We start from the raw sequence: 21,560 nt of genomic DNA on the forward strand, positions 1-21,560 counted from the left end.
GCCACTTCTTTACACCTGACAGTAGGGGGTTTCGCCAGGGGGATGTAACGCGTGGGAGGATCACACTATTCGCCTCTGCCCCGGCCAACCAGAGGAGGCGCTAATGCAGCTACCAGAGCACATACCCACATCCGGCTTTCCACCCGCAGACATGGCCAATTGTGTCTGTAGGGACGCCTGACCAAGCCGGAGGTAACACGGGGATTCGAACCGGCGATCCCTGTATTGGTAGGCAACGGAATAGACCGTCACGCCACCTAGACGCCCGAAACCAGGAAGCTTTGGAAGCATCTCGTGTACTGGGGCCCAGTTTGAAACACTGTGTAATTGCTTGAGATAAGGTCAGGCTAAATATTTCAGTGCAATTACACAATAGAAAGATAGGGGAAGAAAACGGAAACACGAATACAAAAAGTGCTGAGATGGTGAGAAAGAAAAAGTGGGCCAATATCACAGGAAAAAAGACGTTTCAGTCTCACCCCCGTCTGTTCCTTCATTGATAAATATTTAGCACGCACCACACACCAAACCCTCTTGGTGATACTCGTACGACAGTAAACTTACGACTGTAGCGCCATTAAACGGCTGTAAGTAAAACATTCGGCGGCGGCTGCTTCAGTGTAGAAAGTGATCGAGAGAGACAAGGGACGTTAAGCCAAGTCTCCTCCCGCCAACTGAAGTATAAACAGTGATTCACTTCAAGGCACAGAGCCCATCAGAGGCTGCTCTGGTTTCACTGCCAGGGACTGTCCTGGTTGAGGGACAGAGTTTGGACCCGTCTAGACGGCCATAATGACACACACATAAACAAACTATCTTCACCTCTCTGTTTTTATTTCTCTGTGGCGCTCCCTCTTGTTCTCTATCACACACATGCATGTGCACACACACACCCACATATGCCCAAACACACACACACACACACACACACACACATATAGAGCTTCACAGAACTTTTTACAATCTGGAATAGCACTTTGCATCGATATAAGTGCAGCTGATTCCCCATTTTGTGGCCTTTATTTAAAAGAAGAAGAGGAAGGACATGAAAACGGAGAAGAAAAGGCATTAAGTGGCCTGGTCAGTGGCCATATCTCTTAAACAGCTGGGCTGTCTGAGCCAAGGCTGAGCACACACTGATCACATTTTCCTCAAACCCTCGTCCCCCTCTTCGCTTCTAAGCTTGGACACCTGCTTATGCGATCAACGGCAGTAAGGTAACCATATGCTCACAGCTCACAGGATTTGCTCGGAGCTCGCCGGCCTAATGAGACGAGGGGAGGGTTTCACATTTCTGAGGCTCAAGCGTGCGATGCAGGTAGCTTATCATAACTGTTGATAGTAAATCTGACGATGACTCAGGTAGCAGATGAGCCAAATGTCTCCATGTTTGTGTATTCTGGTAACACGAATCAGTTTTGCAATGTTCAAGCCAAAGCGGGTCTACGACTAACCTTTATGGCCTGTTTTGTTTGAGTCTTCAAAGACCTGGAACATCGACTCATTCACACAAGGCCTGCACAGGCAGTAGTCCCGCCTGCACAGGCAGTAGTCCCACCTTAAAAGTTTAACCTTATTCCCTCAAAGTAAGACATAGAAGGTTGTGCTCTGGGGGGCGTCCGGGTGGTGTGGGGGTCTATTCCATTGCCTACTAACATGGGGATCGCTGGTTCGAATCCCTGTGTTACCTCTGACTTGGTTGGGCGTCCCTACATACACAACTGGCCGTGTCTGCAGGTGGGAAGCCGAATGTGGGTATGTGTCCTGGTCGCTGCACTAGCGCCTCTTCTGATCCTCCCACGCGCTACGCCCCCCCCCGGCGAAACTCCTCACTGTCAGGTGAAAAGAAGCTGCTGGCGACTCCACATGTATCAGAGGAGGCATGTGGTAGTCTGCAGCCCTCCCCAGATGGGCAGAGGAGGTGGAGCAGTGACCGGGATTGCTTGGGAGAGTGGGATAGTTGTCCGGATACAATTGGGGAGAAAAAGGGGGGCGGAAAAAAAAAAGTGGTGCAGAGAAAACAAAAGAGATGTTTTACTAACTCTCCCTAATGTTTCTTATCGACTCTCTTGCAACCCCAAGAGTTTACCCTACTTTAGCCATCAAAGCTGTGCAAGTTATGCCTAATGGAAATGACTCACACTTTGGGAATGTGTCATCGACCAATCACACGGCTTGACAGAGACAAACTTTTACCACTGGATTCGACGGTAGTAACAGCAAGTATCCAATCACATTGTTTCACGAGATCGTGTGAGTCCCGTTCGTTTGAGTATCTCTCCGGTTCCGACACTGATATTCAGTTTGTCTAACACGTGTCATCTGCTTGTCTGGGGGAATCTGCAGAGGAACAAAACCACTTGAGTTAAGTGCCATTTTCCAGTGTCACCTACTCAGCCAAGCCTCACTGGGCAAGCAGGAGCATCTCTTCACAGTGTAGTAAAACTTTATGACCTACATTTTGTTGTACAGATCAGTGGATAGCAGGATCTACTGATTTTGCTTTCTTTCTAACATCTGAGCCAGAACTTTTGAGGACTAAAAAGAACTGGCTTATGTAACAGTCATTACCTGCGCTCTGTGGGTTTATCGTATTCTGAAGAGCGAGGGACAAAACTCAAGGTACAATATTTTGTTTTCAGTCAATGTAATGAGCACGGTGTATATCAGATATCGGCAATTGTTGGTCGCATGTCTGACATAAAATAAAGCGGTAACACTATAATAACTACACAAATGAAGCATTAGTCAAGTATTAGTAACTACTGCATTCATCAATTGTAAAGCATTTGTAAAGCAAGAATGCAGCAATGGTTAATGTGTTAATAGATGTTTTATAAATATTTATTAAGACTGCAATTCATGATTAATTCATGCACAAATCTACATCTAAATAGTTTGTTAATCATGTACTTACACTTTCTAATGGATCATAAGATCCTTTGTGAGTCTCAAGGTACTGCTGGCCTTTCAATCTCATTTGTAAATACTTTGTAAGGCACAGATAGTCCTCACTTTAGATGAGGTCATACAAAATACTTAACTAACAACTAGTAACTACCTGAGTTAATCATGAATTGCAGTATTAACAAGTATTTATAAACATTTATAAATACACTCACTAACCATTGGTGCATGCCTTGCTTTACAAATGCTTTACAAATGATGAATTCAGTAGTTACTAATACTTAACTAATGCTTCATTTGTGTAGTTATTATAGTGTTACCCATAAAGCAACTGATATATGAGTTTCAAACAATCACAAGGATTTAAAAAGATGGATTTAAGCCACGGTACCTGACTGCTATAAAGCGGCAGAAGACTTTGGCAAACTGACCACATTACCTCAGCAACAAGTGAGCTTCAGATCCTTGAAATGTGTTCATCATTTAGGGCATCACTGACAGCTATTTGCCATAATCTTCCATAGTAGCATCAAAAGCATACTGATTGTGAACAAACACAGATGTTCAAAGAAGGTTGAATCAGTTCCTCTGGACACAACGTTCATTGACAGATACGTTTCATCATTCAACTTAGTTGAGTGATGAAACGTATCGGTCAAACGTTTCTGTCAATAAACATGTATCCAGGCGAACTGATTCAAACTTCTTTGATTTTTCTTACCTGGACTATTGAGCATGCATCAAGACAAACACAGTTGTTATTAAATCCAGGCCAGAGTATAACGTCAGTCTGGTGAAGGATTATGTCAATAGGACATTTTGCATCAAACGTTGGCTTAAATCAAAGCCTGCAAACAGGCTTCAACATTCGGAGTATGACTAACCAAGATGGATTATTCCAGACACTAAGGGTTCTGGACTGAGTCATTAGTGTGCAGTGTGCTTACAAATAGGCAGCTCGCAATCAACAAACCCAGAGCTATTAAACTTGCAGTGGAAAGAAATAATTACAGTGTAAGCCAGGGTCTGCGTATTTTCAGCTCGGGCCACTGTTACAAAAGTGCTAGTGGAGTGATACCCAGATTAAAAGCGCCTTGCAACATGGAAATTGCCTCGTCCCTTGGGACAAACAGGAACATTTTCTCAGCTCAAGGCTTCTAAACACAGAGAGAGTGAGAGAGAGAGAGAGAGAGAGAGAGAGAGAGAGAGAGAGAGAGAGAGAGAGAGAGAGAGAGAGAGAGAGAGAGAGAGAGAGAGAGAGAGAGAATGAAAGACAAATTGCTCTATAATTTCACTCCATTTAGTTTAACGAATGTTCAAACCAAGAAACACCCGAAAAAGGACGAAAGCTGCTATAACCGGCATTAAAAATATCCCTAGTGAAAGCCCTTTGTTACTTAAAATAAAAAAAAACAACCTACCTTCTATTCTCAGCTCTTAATTTCCTACTGCTGGACAACTCTTCAGTGCATGTTACTCTATAATTGACTGCTCTAAAGCTGCAGGAATATCCTGTTACGTGTATTTTCACATCACTACAGCCCCGAGCCTAACATTACAATGGGTTGCTTGTAACGTTGATGAAAGTACAAGCATTTCGAACACTTGAATGAATTTTTGTACTCGATTGATGATTTCAAGTCGCTTTGGACAACAGCCGTAGCCTGCAATGTACAATATTCAGTAATTGCTATACCCTTACTAAATACTAGTCCTGATGGTGACCTTTCCCTGCACGTGTTACAGATGCTGGGGGAGAGAGGGATCGTGAGCGGCTCCTCTATTAAAAAAAGTAATCTTTGACCTGCAGGCAGGCATTTATCAGGCTGTTCTAGTTAGAAAGCATTCCTCGTGCAGACATCAAAGAGAGACTATTGTCTGCTACACGAACACACAGCTACCATTTTCCACTGAGCTCAAAGCTACCTGCGACAAGCTGGTAGCTTGGATCCCAATGTTAAAACGTAACAGCCAACCCTGCTCAGGCAACCTTGTACAGAGCTGTGAATATCTGATGTTGTGGGGATGAAATGAAATCAGATTCTACATTGAGGCAACAACACGCAATACTGCTGGGCGATAAGGAACTTATAATAATAATAATAATAATAATAATAATAATAATACATTTTATTTGTATAGCGCTTTTCAAGGTACACAAAGACACTTTAAGTAAGATAAAAAACACATAAATGCAATACACCAAAAACATAAAACACATTAATCACACATTAAGAGCAATTCTTAAGAGATGTGTTTTGATTAATGATTTGAATGTGAACAGATCACTGCAGTGCACTCTGATATGTTTCGGGAGGGGGTTCCAGAGGGAGGGGGCAGCTATGGAGAGGCTCTGTCACCCCAGGTCTGGTGCTTAGTCCAATGTGGTGGAGACAGGAAGTTGGCATTGGAGGAGCGAAGGCCACGGGAAGCAGTATGGTAGTGGAGCAGGTCAGTGGGGTAGGAGGGGGCCTGGTTATGGAGGGATTTGTGAGTGAGGAGAAAGACTCTGAACTGGATCAGTTGTGGGACAAGGATCCTGTGGAGGTTCTGGAGGACAGGAGTCATGTGGTCATGGGAGCGGGAGTAGGTGAGCAGGCAAGCAGCAGAGTTTTGGATGAACTGGAGTCTGTTTAGGACTTTGGATGATGAGCCTTAGAGAATGCTGTTGCTGTAGTCAATTCTGGATGTGATGAAGGCATGGATCAAAGTGATGGGCAGAGACGAGCTATGTTTTTTTTAGGTGGAGAAAGGCAGTTCTGGTGATTTGATTGATGTGGTGTTCAAAGGAGAGGTTGCTGTCAAAAATGATTCTGAGGTTGCAGATGTGTGAGGACAAAGACAGGTTGGAGTTATCAGTGGTAAGGCAGAAGTTGTGAGTGGTTTTGGTAACTGATTTGGGACCGATAATGACCATGTCAAGATTTGCCACAATTTAGTAAGAGGAAGTTGGCTCGCATCCATGATTTAATTTCAGTGAGGCAGTTGGTCAGACTGGAGTACGTTGTAGTGATGATGGATTTAGTGGAGATGTGGAGCTGGATGCTGTCAGCATAGCAGTGGAAGTGGAGACCATGACGACGTATGATGTTACCAAGGAGAAGCGTGTAAAGGATGAACAGGAGAGGACCAAGCACCAAACCCTGAGGGACTCCTTGGGACAGAGGAGCGGTGAAGGAGGTGCAGTTGTTGCTGCTGATGAACTGTTGTCCGTTTGTGAGATATGACTTTAGCCAGGAGAGGGTAGTACTGGTGATGCTGAAGGAGGATTCAAGGCGAGAGAGAAGAATGGTTTGGTTGATGGTGTCAGTGAGGTCAAGAAGGATGAGAATGCTGAGGTGGCCAGCGTCTGAGGAGAGGAGGAGGTCATTGGCAACTTTAAGGAGGGCTGTTTCTCTACTGTGCTGTGAACGGAAACCAGATTGAAATGTTTCGAACAGGTCATTGGAGATGACATGAGCTTTGAGTTTGAAGGTGACAACATGTTCCAGTATTTTTGACAGAAAGGGGAGATTGGAAATGGGCAGTAAATACTTCATGACATCAGGGTTGAGTCCAGATTTTTTGAGGATGGGGGTGACAGCAGCCAGTTTAAGTGTATGGGGGACTGAACCAAAGTTGAAGGAAGAGTTAATGATTTCTGTGATGAACGAGGAGATTGCTGGGAGACAGTCCTTAACAAGATGGGATGGATCCAGAAAGCAAGTGGAGCTTTTCATTCCTACTGTAAGGTTGGACAGTCATTGTTTCCATTGGGGAAACAGGGGAGAAGTTTGACAGTGGTTGAGTGGTAAAGGGGGGGGGGCAGGTCGCTGTAGATAGTGTCAATTTTAGTTTGTAAAAATGAAAGGAAAGAGTTGCACTTGTTAATTGTGAAGGAATTTGAGGTCACTGGGTTAGAGAAGTTTGTTTATTGTGGAATAGAGAGCCTCGGGGTTGATGAAGCCAAAGTGTATGAGGTGTGAGTAGTAGGTGGACTAGGCTATGATGAGGTTGTGTTTGTATTGTTGAAGGAGTCTGAGGAGGCTTGGAGATGCACCGTTAAACCAGTTTTCTTTGAGAGTCTTTCAAGCTGGCGCTTACAGGATTTCATTGGATGGAGGGGTATACCAGGGAGCTGGGTGTGGGAATGAGTGTTTTGATTTTAATGAGGGCCAGCTGATCGACACAGGAGGAAGAGAGTGTGTCATTATAATAACTGATAAGATCAGAAGCATTATCAGACAGTGGGGGAGGGGAAGCAGACATTTCACTAGCAAGAGAGGCAGAAAGAGCTGAGGGGAGATAGACTTCAGATTTCTGAAGGATATTATGCATTTGACTTTTGGGATGGGGTGTCAGTGCCCATGATGATTGCCAGGTGGTTAGAGATATTGAGGTTGAGGCTGGAGAATTGATGTATTGCGAGACCAGTGGAACAGACCAAGTCCACAATGTGACCACGGCTGTGAGTGGGGAAGTTGATATGTTGTGTGAAGTTGAAGCATTGTAGCAGTTCCAGGGATTCTATGGCAGATTTACAGTCAGTGTCATCAATGTGTATATTAAAATCACCCCAGAGGAGAAAGGAAGCTGAGATGGCACATAGCTGGGTCGGCAAATCAGAGAAGTCAGAGAGAGAGTGAGGGTTTGGCTGGGGGGGGGGGGGGTGCCAGTAGATAACAGCAATGACCAAGGGAGTGGGACCAGGGAGTTTGAAGGCAAGGTGTTTGAAAGAATGAGCCGCGGGAATGGAAATGGTGGTTGTTTTAATGTCCGTCCTGTAAACAGCAGCAACACCACCTCCCCGCCCCTCAAGACGAGGTTTCTCAATGTATATGAATCCTGTCGGTGTGGTCTGATTTAGTGAGAGATAGTCCAAGGGTTTATGCCAGGTTTCAGTGAGGCAGAGGAAATCAAGATTACTGTCAGTTCTAGATTCGTTCAGAATGAGGCTATTGTTACTGAGTGGAACGAGTGTTGAACAAAACCAGTTTCAGATGACGTTGCTTTGTGAGGCTTTGAGAACTGAGAAAGGAGATGGAGATTGGACTGATCCATTCACGTGTTGTTTGCTGTGGTGACGGTGAGGGTAATGATGTGTTTTGGTAATGCGGTCAGGAATGGGAAGAGGTCAAACAGCAGTGTGATCATACCACAAGGAGAAGCGGGTGTGAGCAAAGGATGTGACAGTCATTCTTGTGGGCAAAGAGGAAGAAGAGGGTTCAGGAAGGTATGTATGTGATGTAAATAGTCAGTCACGTGTGGTGGACAGGACAGCGTGCTTCAAATTAGCGGCAAGCGTACGACTAGATAGTATCTTCAGATGAGGATCGTCTGTTCTATACAGAGAAGTGTGCTCCCAGAACAAGTCAAAGTTAAATGAAATGAAAGCAGTTTTTCTACAACTGTTGATGATGATGATGATGATGATGATGATGATGATGACCATGACGATCATATGGAATTTGACATGGTATCAATATACAGTATATCATGATATTGGCTTCCAAAAAATGCAATTTTTTTTTTTGGATTCCCCCCCTCTTCTCCCCAATTGTATTCAGCCAATTACTCCACTCTTCCGAGCCATCTTTGCTGCTCCACCCCCTCTCTGCCGATCCAGGGAGGGCTGCAAACTGCCACATGCCTCCTCCGATATATGTGGAGTCGCTGCGACCAGGACACATACCCACATCCGGCTTCCCATCTGCGGACACGGCCAATTGTGTCTGTAGGGATGCCTGACCAAGCCAGAGGTAACACAGGGATTCGAACCGGGATCCCCGTGTTGGTAGGCAACGGAATAGACTGCTATGCTACCCACACGCCCCCAAAATACAGTGTTTAACAACCCAACTAATGTTGAACAGATTGAGCTGTTTGTTAGAGTATAACATCAAACCACAACTATTTTTCAAATAATACTCCCTCAAATATTTCAGACCTCATTTTGTGTATTACGATGCGACAATATCCAAATGTCATCCCAATACAATACCAATGAAAGATGATAAACAATAATATTCAAATTGTGGCCCAGCTCCAAAATGCAATCCTGTGCAAACAATCCCATCACAAGTTTGTCTGAATTTCCCTTTACTGTGTCAGCCATTCAAACAAATCCCTCTTAGGGGGAAAAAAAAAATTCTGAGGCACACACAGCACTAGTAGCATTTCCACAGACCTCGCCCAACGGCTCTGACCAACCATACAAAGCCAATATTGTTGTTCTGCTCCATAAAAATTTACCATTTAGAACAAATCTAGTGAAAGGCAAATAAAACGTCTAGCCTTTGGGGCATTTGGACATTAGGCGTTAGACACTCCAATTGTTCTTTTTAACAATGCTGAATGAAAAAAAAAAGAAAGAAAAAAAAACTAATTGAGAACAATGATCCACAGTATGCTTCCAATTATATCTGTATTTAAGCAGGTAAGATAAACCCCTGGGGGTTTCCCAAACACGACCCTGACATGGCACAAAGACCAAACTCACAGAGGAATAAGTTCACTTTCCTTAAAAGGGCAACCCTTTGTAAATTATATCTTTAGGGAGCCTTTTATACCGAATTTCAAAAGAACATTGTCAGAGATGTATTGCAGTACATCTTCATTCACAACCCAGACACATATAATTCTATATGGATACCATATGCAAAAGTCCCCCAAAACACACTGCTGGATAAAGTATGTTGGGATAAAGCATAAGGATAGCATAAAGACATATCTATTACTTATCACCCCCCACATACACACACACACACACACACACACTCTGGCGGTGAGTTAACTCAATATGGTTGCCCAACCTCAAAGACTTCCTCATCGAGAATCCTGGTGCCGAAGACGGTGATGCCCTCTGTGTTGATAACAGCCTGGTCGCTTCTGCCGAGCGGCCTGGTCAGCCTCTTCTTACAGTCCACGATGATGGTGACGGTCTTTTTCTCTACACTGATGGCTACACGATGCCATCTGCGTTGTACAAGAGAAAAGGAAACTAGTAATACAGAACACCAAGTGGCTCCTCCATAAGAATACCATTTGCCTCCCTTGCCTGATTTCCATCATGACCTTCTTTCAGAGGATACTTTCAGAAATGAAGGCGCAAAGTCTATGGTTTTAGACTATGGATTATAATATGTGTGTGTCGCTGATTACAATCAGAAAATCTAAGAAAACTCTAGTCATTACCTGATTTTGACAAAATCTATATCTTAATAAGCTTTGACCTGGGTTTGATACAAACGCTCTTCAGATGGTCCTTACAGGAACGAGAACTGTTTGTAGAAGAACATTTTTATTTCATTTCATTTATTTATTTATTTCCCCCCTTTTCCTCTCCAATTGTACCCAGCCAATTACCCCACTCTTCCGATCCATCCCGGTTGCTGCTCCACCCCCTCTGCCGATCCGGGGAGGACCAGACTACCACATGCCTCCACCGATACATGTGGAGTTGCCAGCCGCTTATTTTCACCTGACAGTGAGGAGTTTCGCCAGGGGGACATAGCGCATGGGAGGATCACGCTATTCCCCCCAGTTCCCCCTCCCCCCTGAACAGGCACCCCGATCGACCAGAGGAGATGCTAGTGCAGCGACCAGGACACATACCCACATCTTGCTTCCCACCCGCAGACACGGCCAATTGTGTCTGTAGGGACACCCGACCAAGCCGGAGGTAACACGGGGATTCGAACCGGCGATCCCCGTGTTGCCGGGCAACGGGACAGCCCGCCACGCTACCCGGACATCCTTGGTAGAGGAAAATTTCATTGCAGAATAGAAATGAAATCCCTATATGAATCTACTAACAGCTGGAGGGAAAACCTCAACACATGGAAAATCTTATGGGAGCCAACCAGAGAAGCTGACGCCATAGTTGGTACTTCATCAATGTATATTCAAACACTTTGCTGATAAACAAACGATAAAGACTACAAGCACACGTGCAAGGGCATTCATGGTTTGTCTTTGTTCAAACACATGAGACAAGTTAACAAAATGTTTCTTATTAACTTCGTTGGAATGTAACGTGATTTATAAAGATCCAGCTCATTGTGTTATTGCACATTGGTATTTTGCCGCTGTAAATAATTTGAGAAAGAAAAGGCTGTCATCAAATGTTTGCCAGTAATCGATATGCCATTCCTGTCTGACTTGTTCCATATGCCTTAATGAATAAGCTCACATATGACAATAACAAATCATTACTGGAATGTATCAGTTCGCCTGACAAGAAAGGGCCTCTTTGATTAGATGAGAAAATATATTAAGTGGATGAAATTACAAAAAAATGGTTTTGTTTGTTGTGCATACAGTAGAACCGATAAATCATGGCGAATTCAGGCGAAACAAAACGACCCTGCAGGCTAGCAGGACTATGCAGCAGCCCAAAAGTTACCGGCACCACTAATTACATTCAGCAACATTTATCTCTCTTTCAAATGCAGCCATCGACTGAAATAATGTTTAATTTCAATCTTCTTTTTTCCCAGACACATTGCATTTAGCACATAAAATGTCTGCTTGCCACAAACGGATAGCACGAAACTGAGACAACCAAGGGCCCGGCACAGGCATAACAAGAAACGGCAAACAAACTTCTACCAGTCGTCCGCATCCGAGAAACCTCTCCATCACTCACCTTCCATCGGCCAGGTTGATGGAGCGGAACAGGGGGTACTCCTCGGGGGCGGGCTTGCCATGCTGGTCCTCGTACAGGAAGACGGGAGCACGGCCTACCTCCACGCCGAGCTGCTGGATGCCTTGCTTGTTGTACACAGACAGCAAGAAGGTCTGGAGGCCAGTCTTGGGCTTGATGGTAAACAGGATGGAGAAGTCCTCAGGGAAAACTCCTCCTGGATGGTGATACGGATAGGGGGTTGGTGAGCTTGTTATTTGGGACCAATGCCCCATTAGGAACCAGGGTAATAGTGCTTTTTCTTTCTTCATTTTCCCCCTTTTGTCCTGCTTTATGCCCACACTATTCTATAGATTTACACCTGGTACTGAAACTGCTCGATATAATCACACTTTTCTGCTGTCTGCCTCTCTGAGCAACTCCACTGAACCAATTGGATTGAAATGCCGTGTTGATAGATAAGAGATTGTTAAGTTCATCATTTCCCCAACCAGAAATTCAAACCGCTGATATTTGGGTCACAAGTGTATTTTTCCTATCTACTCTTTTATCCAAAGTCTTTTTTTGGGGGGGGGGGTTTCCCCCTTTTTCCCACCAATTGTATCCGGCCAATTACCCCGTTCTTCCCGAGCCATCCCGGTCACTGCTCCACCCCCTCTGCTGATCCGGGGAGGGCTGCAGACTACCACATGCCTCCTCCAATAAATGTGGAGTCGCCAGCTGCTACTTTTCACTTGACAGTGAGGAGTTTCACCAGGGGGACGTAGCGCATGGGGAGCTCACACTATTCCCCCCAGTTCCCCCTACCCCCGAACAGGCACCCCGACCGACCAGAGGAGGTGCTAGTGCAGCAACCAGGACACATACCCACATCTGACTTCCCACCTGCAGTCATGGCCAATTGTGTCTGTAGGGACGTCCGACCAAGCCGGTGGTAACGCGAGGATTCGAACCGGAGATCCCCATGTTGGTAGGCAACGGAATAGACCGCTACGCTACCTGGACGCCCCTCTCTTATCCAAAGTCTAACTTAAAGAAATGAGGAAGTTACACACTTCTCTACTAAGATGTCCAGCTACATATTATCTGTACTCAACGCATTATCTGTGCCGTTTGTATTAAATGGCAAAAAGCCAAATCCAAATGCAGGGTTTTCATGTGAGCTCAAACTGCATTTGTCCTGATACCATGTGTTCTACATGGCTATCTGTAGAGGACGTCATTATGACTGCAATTGTTTTCTAATGAGTAAATTGAATAATGGCATAAGTACTGACTCCTTGACTTTCACTTTTCACATAAAACACACAAGTCTAGACAATTGGACCTGGACTGCTCTTTATTAAGGAAGCTGAAGCAGAGGCTGGCACAGAGCAAAAGAAGTAAAAAGTGATGTTGTTGCCATGATAATTTTACAAGGCCTGTAAATAGAACTCAAACAAATGTCATTGGAGAACAGTTAATATAGTTCACTTCAGTGAAAAAATAACAGGTTATTGGTGTTTAAATAAAAGTCAAATTATGTTGAGTGTGGAAGCTAAATGAAGCCAAATTAAATTATTCTGACTGAGGACATTCTGACACCTCATTTCTTAGGCGACTCCAGCACTCCACCCCTCCAGCTAAATTGTACCCTTCAAATTCCCATTCCTGAAAACTGCAAGGTTTGCAGGCAATTAGTTTCAGCCAAAAATCACATAGATCTAGCTGCTAATATCTCACACTATTTTGTGCTTCATTTTGCCCTTTGCAATCAAGCCAAACTGGAAGAAGCCCAACACAAATAAACTGGGAGAATTTATTTGATGATGCTTAGTTCCCATTAAATTTGTGTACTGGTTTTGCCAACATGGGGCAAGTAGGCACCTAGTGGCTCTTCATACAGTATGATCTACGAATGGAGAGGTAACAGTTCTCCAGTGGATATTATCAATGTTTGACATTGTATTATAATGCACTGTGGCTTAAAAGTGCCATGTATTACAGCTGTCTGGAGACCAAGCACATGGTATGGATTGGAAACTGACAAAGTGCCCACATACATGCATCTGTCAACAGCCTGATATTTTTCTACAGGAGTGAATAATAACAGAGATCCTGTGCTTCCTCTATGGTTTATCATCAGATCTTGGAATTAGCTGGTGAGCAGCAAGCGGGTTAAGACAGTAGCCAGCCCATGGAAACATTATCAAAGAGCTTTTTGTTTCTAGGAGTGGACTCCGTCCTAAAACAATAAATATGGGTTAATTTCCCAAAAACAGAGCTGGGCATCAGACACTGCAAAGCTGTGAGTCAGACAATGTGCATTCAATATGAAAACCCAGCTGGATTTCTTCACGTCAGCCAACTCCAGCACACTGGAGACTGCCAGTATATCAGAGCTGAAATCACATTTTTGACTGGATCAGTCCACAAAATGTCACAAACAATCTACTTGTCATTGATCAGTTGTAATAAATTGCAGGCATTGAGCAAGCATCATCGAACTGCAATTTGAGCACTATACGCCTCCTTACTTGAAATGAAAATATATATACTTCATATTGAAAGTAAGTCTCTTGACCCCTTGGGGCCATGGGACCTAATCAAGTCATTTCAGAAGTTAATTAGCATTGATTAGAAAATCAACATTCTTTTCCGGGTTTTATGAAAAACTCACTATTTGACGTTTGGAGATTACATTTTGGGAGCTAGTGTTCATTACTCATTCCAAAAAAAAAAAAAGAAAAGAAAAAGAAGTCTGTTTTAAATAAACACAGATGACTAAAATATCTAACTGTTACTGTTCTGCAACAACAGGGCTCGAGTTGGCATCACATTCTTTCAAATGGTAGGTGGTTCATTCTAGAGTAGAACTTTCCAGATGCTGAAACTTGTGTGTGGTTGCAAGGCAAAGAGGGTTACCTGGGAAGAGCTGTTTGGTTGGAGCGCTGATCTGGGCCTGTTTCGACACTCGGAAAGCTACATCTGGTTTGGATCCTCTCCGGACTGAGCAGAACCCTGTTGTTTTCCGTACTCCTTCGGGGGAGTTGTGGAAGTCCAGCACCTTGAGTACATCCACAGGTTCAGCTGTTGGGAGAGGTGAAACAAAACTGAGAGGTGCCTTCCCCGGATGTGACGTTTGACATGGCAAAATGCACAACTAGCCTAGCACTTAAAGTCAGACCCAAACAGACATCAGGTTGAACTTTTCACTTCTAAAAGCCTTAATCACAATGTAATAAAACATCCAGCGACATTTTTCTTACTCATATCGTGGTTTTTATACCTTCGTCTGGTGCTGCACGATTGGTGAAAAGGTCACATGGCGATGATTGTGCGCAACATTGCCACTGCGATATAATAAACAAATGTATACAAATACTACAAATCTGTCGTGTTGCCGCGACATGTAGGGACTTTCAGTGCCCCTTTCTGCTCAACTTCGCTGAGCTTGAATCCCTTATATCGCCTTATATCAGGGGTCGCGGTTTTGGGTTTTTTTTTGCCACCAGTTGACGCGCCCGTCGCCGCCGGCATCCATTTTCCCCTTCTTTCTGGTCTGCACGCGCGGCACGCCGGGTAGTCATGTGACCGCAGACTGAACACGCGTCACTGCCTAAGCAGAGACCGATTGGTCGTCTCTTAATTGTGGGCGTAGATATGCAGACCGCACACAAACACGTCTACGCGCACATTTTTATTATTTAAATAAATCGCAGCCTTTTGCGGTTATATAATTGCACTGGCTGACGTCGCAATCGGCTCTGTACGTAACTGTAGTCCAGTGACTTCCGGTTTCTACTGCCGCGGCCATACCAGTTTCCTGTTTGTTGACGTGTGCAATGGCATATGCGGACAGACGGACGGAATTGTGGACGTAACTTGATATGTACAACTTGAAACTTTTCACCCGTTTGCTGGTAGGTGCAGGTGAAAGTTTGTCGACAATTTCATGCACGTCGTTGACATTTATCCGTGGCAAATCTTGCAGGCATCGCGAAAAACGTGCCATTGTCAATAGCGCGCGCCAACAAACAGGAAACTGGTCCGACCGCTGCAGTAGAAACCGGAAGTCCGTGGACTACAGTTATGCACAGAGCCGATTGTGATTAGATTAACCGTGCAGCGCTACCTTCATCCGCAACTGTTCTCTGTTGTCCCAAGAACTGAGGGAGAGGTTTAGTCATCATTAATATTCATGGGCTGGCCTTTGAGTAACAAGTACAAGGAAGCGTTGACAGTGAGGGTGGGCGGGGTTTCGTATTTTGATGACGTGAATGCTGTATGTAAATAAAGGAGTGTGATGACGTCACAAGCATCGGAAATTGGCCGTGAGAAGCTGAACTAAGGGGCGCTCTTTTACAAAGGAAAAAAAAATAGAAAAACTGAATTCGAGCTTTTATACTTACATTTTTTTTTCCAATAGAAAGAGACAAGGCAAAATGTAGGACAATTAAAGATGTCAGAAAATATTAGTGGTTCAGTTCGGGTCCACTTTAAAACATTTAGTCTAATCATTGGGCCGCAGATGTATGAAAAATTCCAAATTAAACAATGTACCAAGGCAATTATATTGATATGTGGAAAAAAAGGTTCAGGCTGCTCTCGTAATAGCGTAGTTTTACAATTCATATAAGCAGACCATTTAATTGTAAAGTATGCATCATATACAACAATTCTCAAAGGAAAGTCTAACAGTATCTGGCATTTTGATGCTAAAGCAACACCTATTATCTATTACAACCCTTGCCTAGTCACTGACTGTTAGCCAAATATGTCGACTCAACCCGTTGCTCTTTTATGAGCTATGCTGGCAGTGGAGTAGTAAAAATGTTAGAAACTATTCAGCGGATATAATTGGGCCCCCTGGTAACTGCCCCCTCCACAAAACCCCAGTTTCTAATGATGAACCCCTCTGCAGCTTTTCACTGGGGCTTTGCAGTAAGTCAAGCACAGAGGGAGGCGACTTTATTGACTACTTTGCACCGTTAAGCCTCTTTCTGTCATCCGAAATGCTATATGAAAACAAACAAACAAACAAACAAACAAACATCTTCATGAGTTATTTTACCTAATATTAATCAATCCAAAGTCTTAAAATCATGTCTTACTGAAAACGAGTAAGAAGGAATATGGCACTAAGGTGAGAGACTCTCCCTTGTCTGGTGCAGCGAAGCCTGTTTCAAGACTTTCTCTTGTACAACATCCTCAAACAAGACGGAGCACTTTCACTTGTTTTGAGAAAGTGAAAAGAACAATCAATAAAATTCCTGAATCAAGTTAGTTTGCCTACGAGACAAGAGAACTTGTCGCGCCTCCTTATCAGATCGTATTTCATTGTTGTTTTAGGAAAACAAAAGTTAAACATTTAATCCTGGATTAAATGATTTGCCATACAAGCACAATGTAGTATGTATGCGATGAAGACTGTCATACTGCCTCTGTCTAACCTTCCTCTTCTCTGTAAGCCATGCCTTCCATCTGCATACCTGAAACTCATAGTTACCTGTTACTCTCAGCCTCTTCCCTATGCTCGTCTTCTCCTTTTTCTCCCCCACCCCCCCTTTCAACTACATCCCTCACATAACCCTGGGGCACGTCATGATTTACAGCCTGCTTATGGGGAATTTATGAAGGCCAAATAGCACACGTTTTTAAGAGCTGTGCACAAATGGAGGTCTTGACGTACAAGATGGTCAATGTTAATCCAATGCCTGGCCTGGCCTGGGTGCACCTCTGCTGTTGCAAAAAAAAAATAGAGGAGCGAGCTATTAATTTAACACTCATCGCGGTTGTGAATGTAGATGTAGGCAGCAGTAAATGTAAGGGGATGCAGAAATATGCCCACAAAAGGCAACGTAAAGTGGAGATCTGTACAAAACCATTGATGCTAACCAATGACCACTGACAGTTTTAAGTCCGACTCTGCAGCTCGCCTGTAAATGTCGCTCTCAATCAAAGTAAACACATCCACAGGGTAAATACACCAGAATACTATGCCCCACAGACTTTTACAACAGCTAAAAACGTGTTTTCACAGCTAAATGATGCATCCGCTTTTAATGGACAGGTCATTTAAAGCAGTGGTTTTTAAACAATGGGTCATGACCCACAAGTGGGACAAAGCAGGGGGCCAGGTAGGTCGCAAGATGACCACAATAAACACAACGTTTAATGGTGACATGCCCTATCTGTTTTATTTAGTCATTGGTAGACCATGATTGAAGACTGAGAAGGGGGATACAGCAGGATTACGAGTTATCTTGCTAGTTACAGGTAATGAGAATTTATTGCTTATTTTACTACACAAAGTATTTTTTGGGTCTCGGACAAAAAAAGTATCTCCACAGGTAAATCACAGCATTAAAACGTTTGGGAGCCCCTGATTTAAAGTATAACATATGAGCTTTAGATAAATTACTTAGTGCAATTTATGATACCACTTTACAATAAGGCTGCACTTATAAAAGTTTAATGAATGATTTGTAATTATGTTGCAAACACTTTACAAATCATTAATAAGCTGTTATAACACATTAGATAAAAAGGGAAACCGTGACCTGTTGCTTGCCAAATGGTGAGCCTAGATTTATCTGTACTGTTAAGCCTCAGATTTGATAGGTTACTTAGCTAGCAACTAGCAAGATCTGCTAGCAGCTAGCAAGATCTGCTAACAACTAGCAAAATCTGACATTTAACAGAATAGATAGACAGATAGATAGATAGATAGATAGATAGATAGATAGATAGATAGATAGATAGATAGATAGATAGATAGATAGATAGATAGATAGATAGATAGATAGATAGATAGATGGATGGATGGATAAAAAGTCCAGCAGTAACTTGATCTTGCCAAATAGTGAGCCTGCATCAATGTATGAAAACTATGAAATAATTGTTTATTAATGATTTATAAGTGTTCACAACCCAACTATAACCTAATTATAAACGATTTATAAATCCTTTATAAGGGTAGTCTATTGCAAAGTGGCACCCATTTTATTCTAATGGGACCTGTATTTATTACTGTAGAGTCATAACGAGACAAAGTTGTGTACGTCCCTCAGTGAAGATTTTCTGCCATGTCAATGGGTTCAGCTCAAGTCATGTCATGAAGGATTTAGTAGCTTAAAGTTATTTTTGTTAATTATTTTCTGTCATTTCCAAAGACCTACAGGAGAAACAGTTCTCAAACCCCAGCCTTCGTACTCCTACATATACTTGAAAGCTCCTTTTGTATTGCAGTGCTGTTGTACATAGTGCAATAACAAAGTTTATTTAGACAAATACGCAAAGGAAGTGTTCCACTGTCCACTTTTTTTCTTCTTCTATGTCTATGTCACATTTTCTAAGTCTCCAAGTGAGGAGAAATCACCCAAAAAACTACAAACTTGAGAACTGGGATTTCATTCTAATAAGGGAAGGATATTCGAAGATTTCAAGGTTCATTTTGAAGTTGTTGAAAAGTTTCTTGTCCAGCATGGCAAAAACAATAGTGGCAATAGGGATGTCGGGACATCGCACCGCCCGTTGGCCTTTCAGTGAGTTGAGAGACAGGATGCTGCCTCTTCAAAGACCCAGTAACAATAAACAGTACAGCATCGGTCAGCTTCGAGTCCCACTGGGGAAGACACGACTTCCCAGAAAGCACAGAGAGCCCACTTAATATGAGCTCTCACTTCATATTAAAACTGAATCCACGTATTTGATAGAGAAAACAAGGCACTGTGAGACAAAGGCTCCGGCGTTTGCCAAGAAAGCAACTCTTTCAGGGGAACTAGTCAAAGGTGTGGTATTTTTTTTTCACCATGCTTCTGAGCAGATCTCCTCAAACAACTGTAACACTGATCCACGCTCAAGGCAAAGGGAATATTGTCATGAAAATAAATCACAACCATGTTTACATGGTCATCGTTTTTGAGTCATCTGACCGGTGGAGCCAGGAACTGCTGAGCCTCGAGTTCCTGTTCGGTCTTAGTAGCCAGGTGGGGGTCTGATGGGTGGAGCTTAAAAGTCCACATGCTGAACCCATTACGGCTCTGGCACCACTCCCTTTCACCCCTCCCCTTCTCCCAAACTAAAGCACACATGGGACTCAACTGAGAAGGCCTCATCCTCAAATGACCAAAAAAAAAAAAAAAACCCAACACTTTGGGCGGTGAGCCTCGCTCCTGTAGCTGAGCTAGACGGGCTCGTGTCTCGAGTCTTTACATAATGTGATGTTACGCAGATCTGCTGCTAGATTAATCACCGGATTAAGGTTATTTATTCTGACCAGGTGCCAGGTTACGAACACACGTCTGATGCTGAACGCCGTGAATTCAAATCGTCCAGAGCGTTATCGCCAAGCAGGCGGCACCGCTGGGGGAAATCGGGCCCGATGCGTTTCAGACAAGAAGGTCAATTCCTGCACACCCTTATCACCTCCAAACGGGAACTGACTTCTTTCTTCTTTTTTTTACTTTGGAACCGGGTCTTCGGGGGAACCGAGTCCCTGCGCCACAAAAGAGACAAAGCAAGTGGTGTGCGTGTTGACTTCTACGCACAGCCCCAACGCGTTCCCGTTTTTCAAATCCTGTTAAATTCAGTCCAGACGCCACCGATTTTCTATTGCGAGGCCTTGGGAACCAGATAGAGTAGAAACCTTCTCAGATTAAACCCACAGCCAGACCTAATGAGATATTTCACAAAGACAAGTTTTTGTTTTGTGCTCAAATAAGCTTCCAGACCAACTATGCACTTGGGGCCCAAAACTGCACAAAAATACAATTTTATTTTATTTATTTTTTTGGAACCACAAAAAGCCTCGCACCTTTATAACCTCACGCCGAATGCCTCATAAAAAGGAAAATAGTTTGTGTCTCTTCTGAATATGGTCCCGAGTACAGAGCTACTGGTTCTTTCAAAAAAAGCATAAACTAAAGGTCTCTTTGTGAGTTTCAGAATGCCTTTCTGCATTACTGCATACCTCAAGGCCTCATATATTCCAGATGTGCTGAATTGGCCAGGAATCGCACACCACCACCACCACCACCCCTCCTCCTCCTCCTCCTCCTCCTCCTCCTCTTCCCCCCCTTCCTCCCTCCTTACTCTCAGACTGCTTTCCTTTCCCAACCACCTCCTCCTCCTCCTCCTCCTCCTCCTCCTCACAGAAGTGCTCAAAAGCAGGCGATACCCCAAAGCCATTAAGGACCCCAAATGAGCACGCACGGGTTTTAAAAAGCACTTTTCAACCTTACGTGGTGGGGCTAGATTGCTATGTGTTAGACACTTCTTGGATAAAGACGCCAACACTTCCTCCCCCTGGGGGGAATAAACCCAATCTTAATGATAAGGATGGAAACCACAAGAGAGAGAGAGAGAAGGCAAGAGCAGACTTTGGCTGGGCCGACGCTGACAGTACCACAGCAGTTCAAGGCGACCCACAAGCCTTGTCTCGGGGGTAAACAGACAATCTCACACATACTCAGCAACACGTCTCTGTGATTGCTGTCGATACATAATGGTGATATACTACCTGACATGTTAACAAGGCAGTAACATGACAGAGAAGTGCATTTTCTCCGAGGCGGCGGCGCTGCACGCACCGACATGCGCAACCCCTGCTAAAACCATTAGCTTGCTTCCAAGTCAGCAACACAGCTCAGTGCAATATTTAATGATCCGGAGGAAAAAAACCATTAAATCTGATTAATTCTCACTATTTCCTACTTATATGTTGTCTGTAATGTGAAGATTTGTGCCACGTTTATGGAGCCAATAGAGTGTGCAGTGTGATGTTAAGGTTTGGCCTCGACAGAAACTTCACCTATTGACTCCGCGACTGTGTGGCCCTGAACTGCGGGGGAACGACTTGGGACGTCTTGCAAGTCTTTTCTCGTGTCATCGCCATCCCAGCAGAAGTTGGCAGCCCAAGCGGCAATTACAGAGCATTGCTTTGCGAGCACATCGTACAATTATGGTTGGTTTGAGTATCAGACGGAGAGGAGAAAGACGGGCAATGAGCAAGCCATGCCGCCGTGGTATCGGCCTCCACGGCCTCCTC

General features: G+C 43.8%; 1 protein-coding gene across 1 annotated transcript in view; it reads right to left on the reverse strand.

Annotated features, from left to right (window-relative positions):
• The window catches only part of LOC130123817 (collagen alpha-1(XI) chain-like), a 116,841-nt gene that overhangs the window by 93,274 nt on the left and 2,007 nt on the right, over positions 1-21,560 (reverse strand). Inside the window, exons 2-4 of the mRNA XM_056293117.1 lie at positions 14,435-14,599; positions 11,534-11,747; positions 9,699-9,861 (exon numbers count right to left, since the gene is read on the reverse strand). Of these exons, the coding sequence (XP_056149092.1) occupies positions 9,699-9,861; positions 11,534-11,747; positions 14,435-14,599 (542 nt within the window). The remainder of the gene's footprint in view (positions 1-9,698; positions 9,862-11,533; positions 11,748-14,434; positions 14,600-21,560) is intronic.

The sequence above is a fragment of the Lampris incognitus genome, chromosome 14, assembly GCF_029633865.1.
Source record: "Lampris incognitus isolate fLamInc1 chromosome 14, fLamInc1.hap2, whole genome shotgun sequence".
In the NCBI taxonomy this organism is placed as follows: Eukaryota; Metazoa; Chordata; class Actinopteri; order Lampriformes; family Lampridae; genus Lampris; species Lampris incognitus.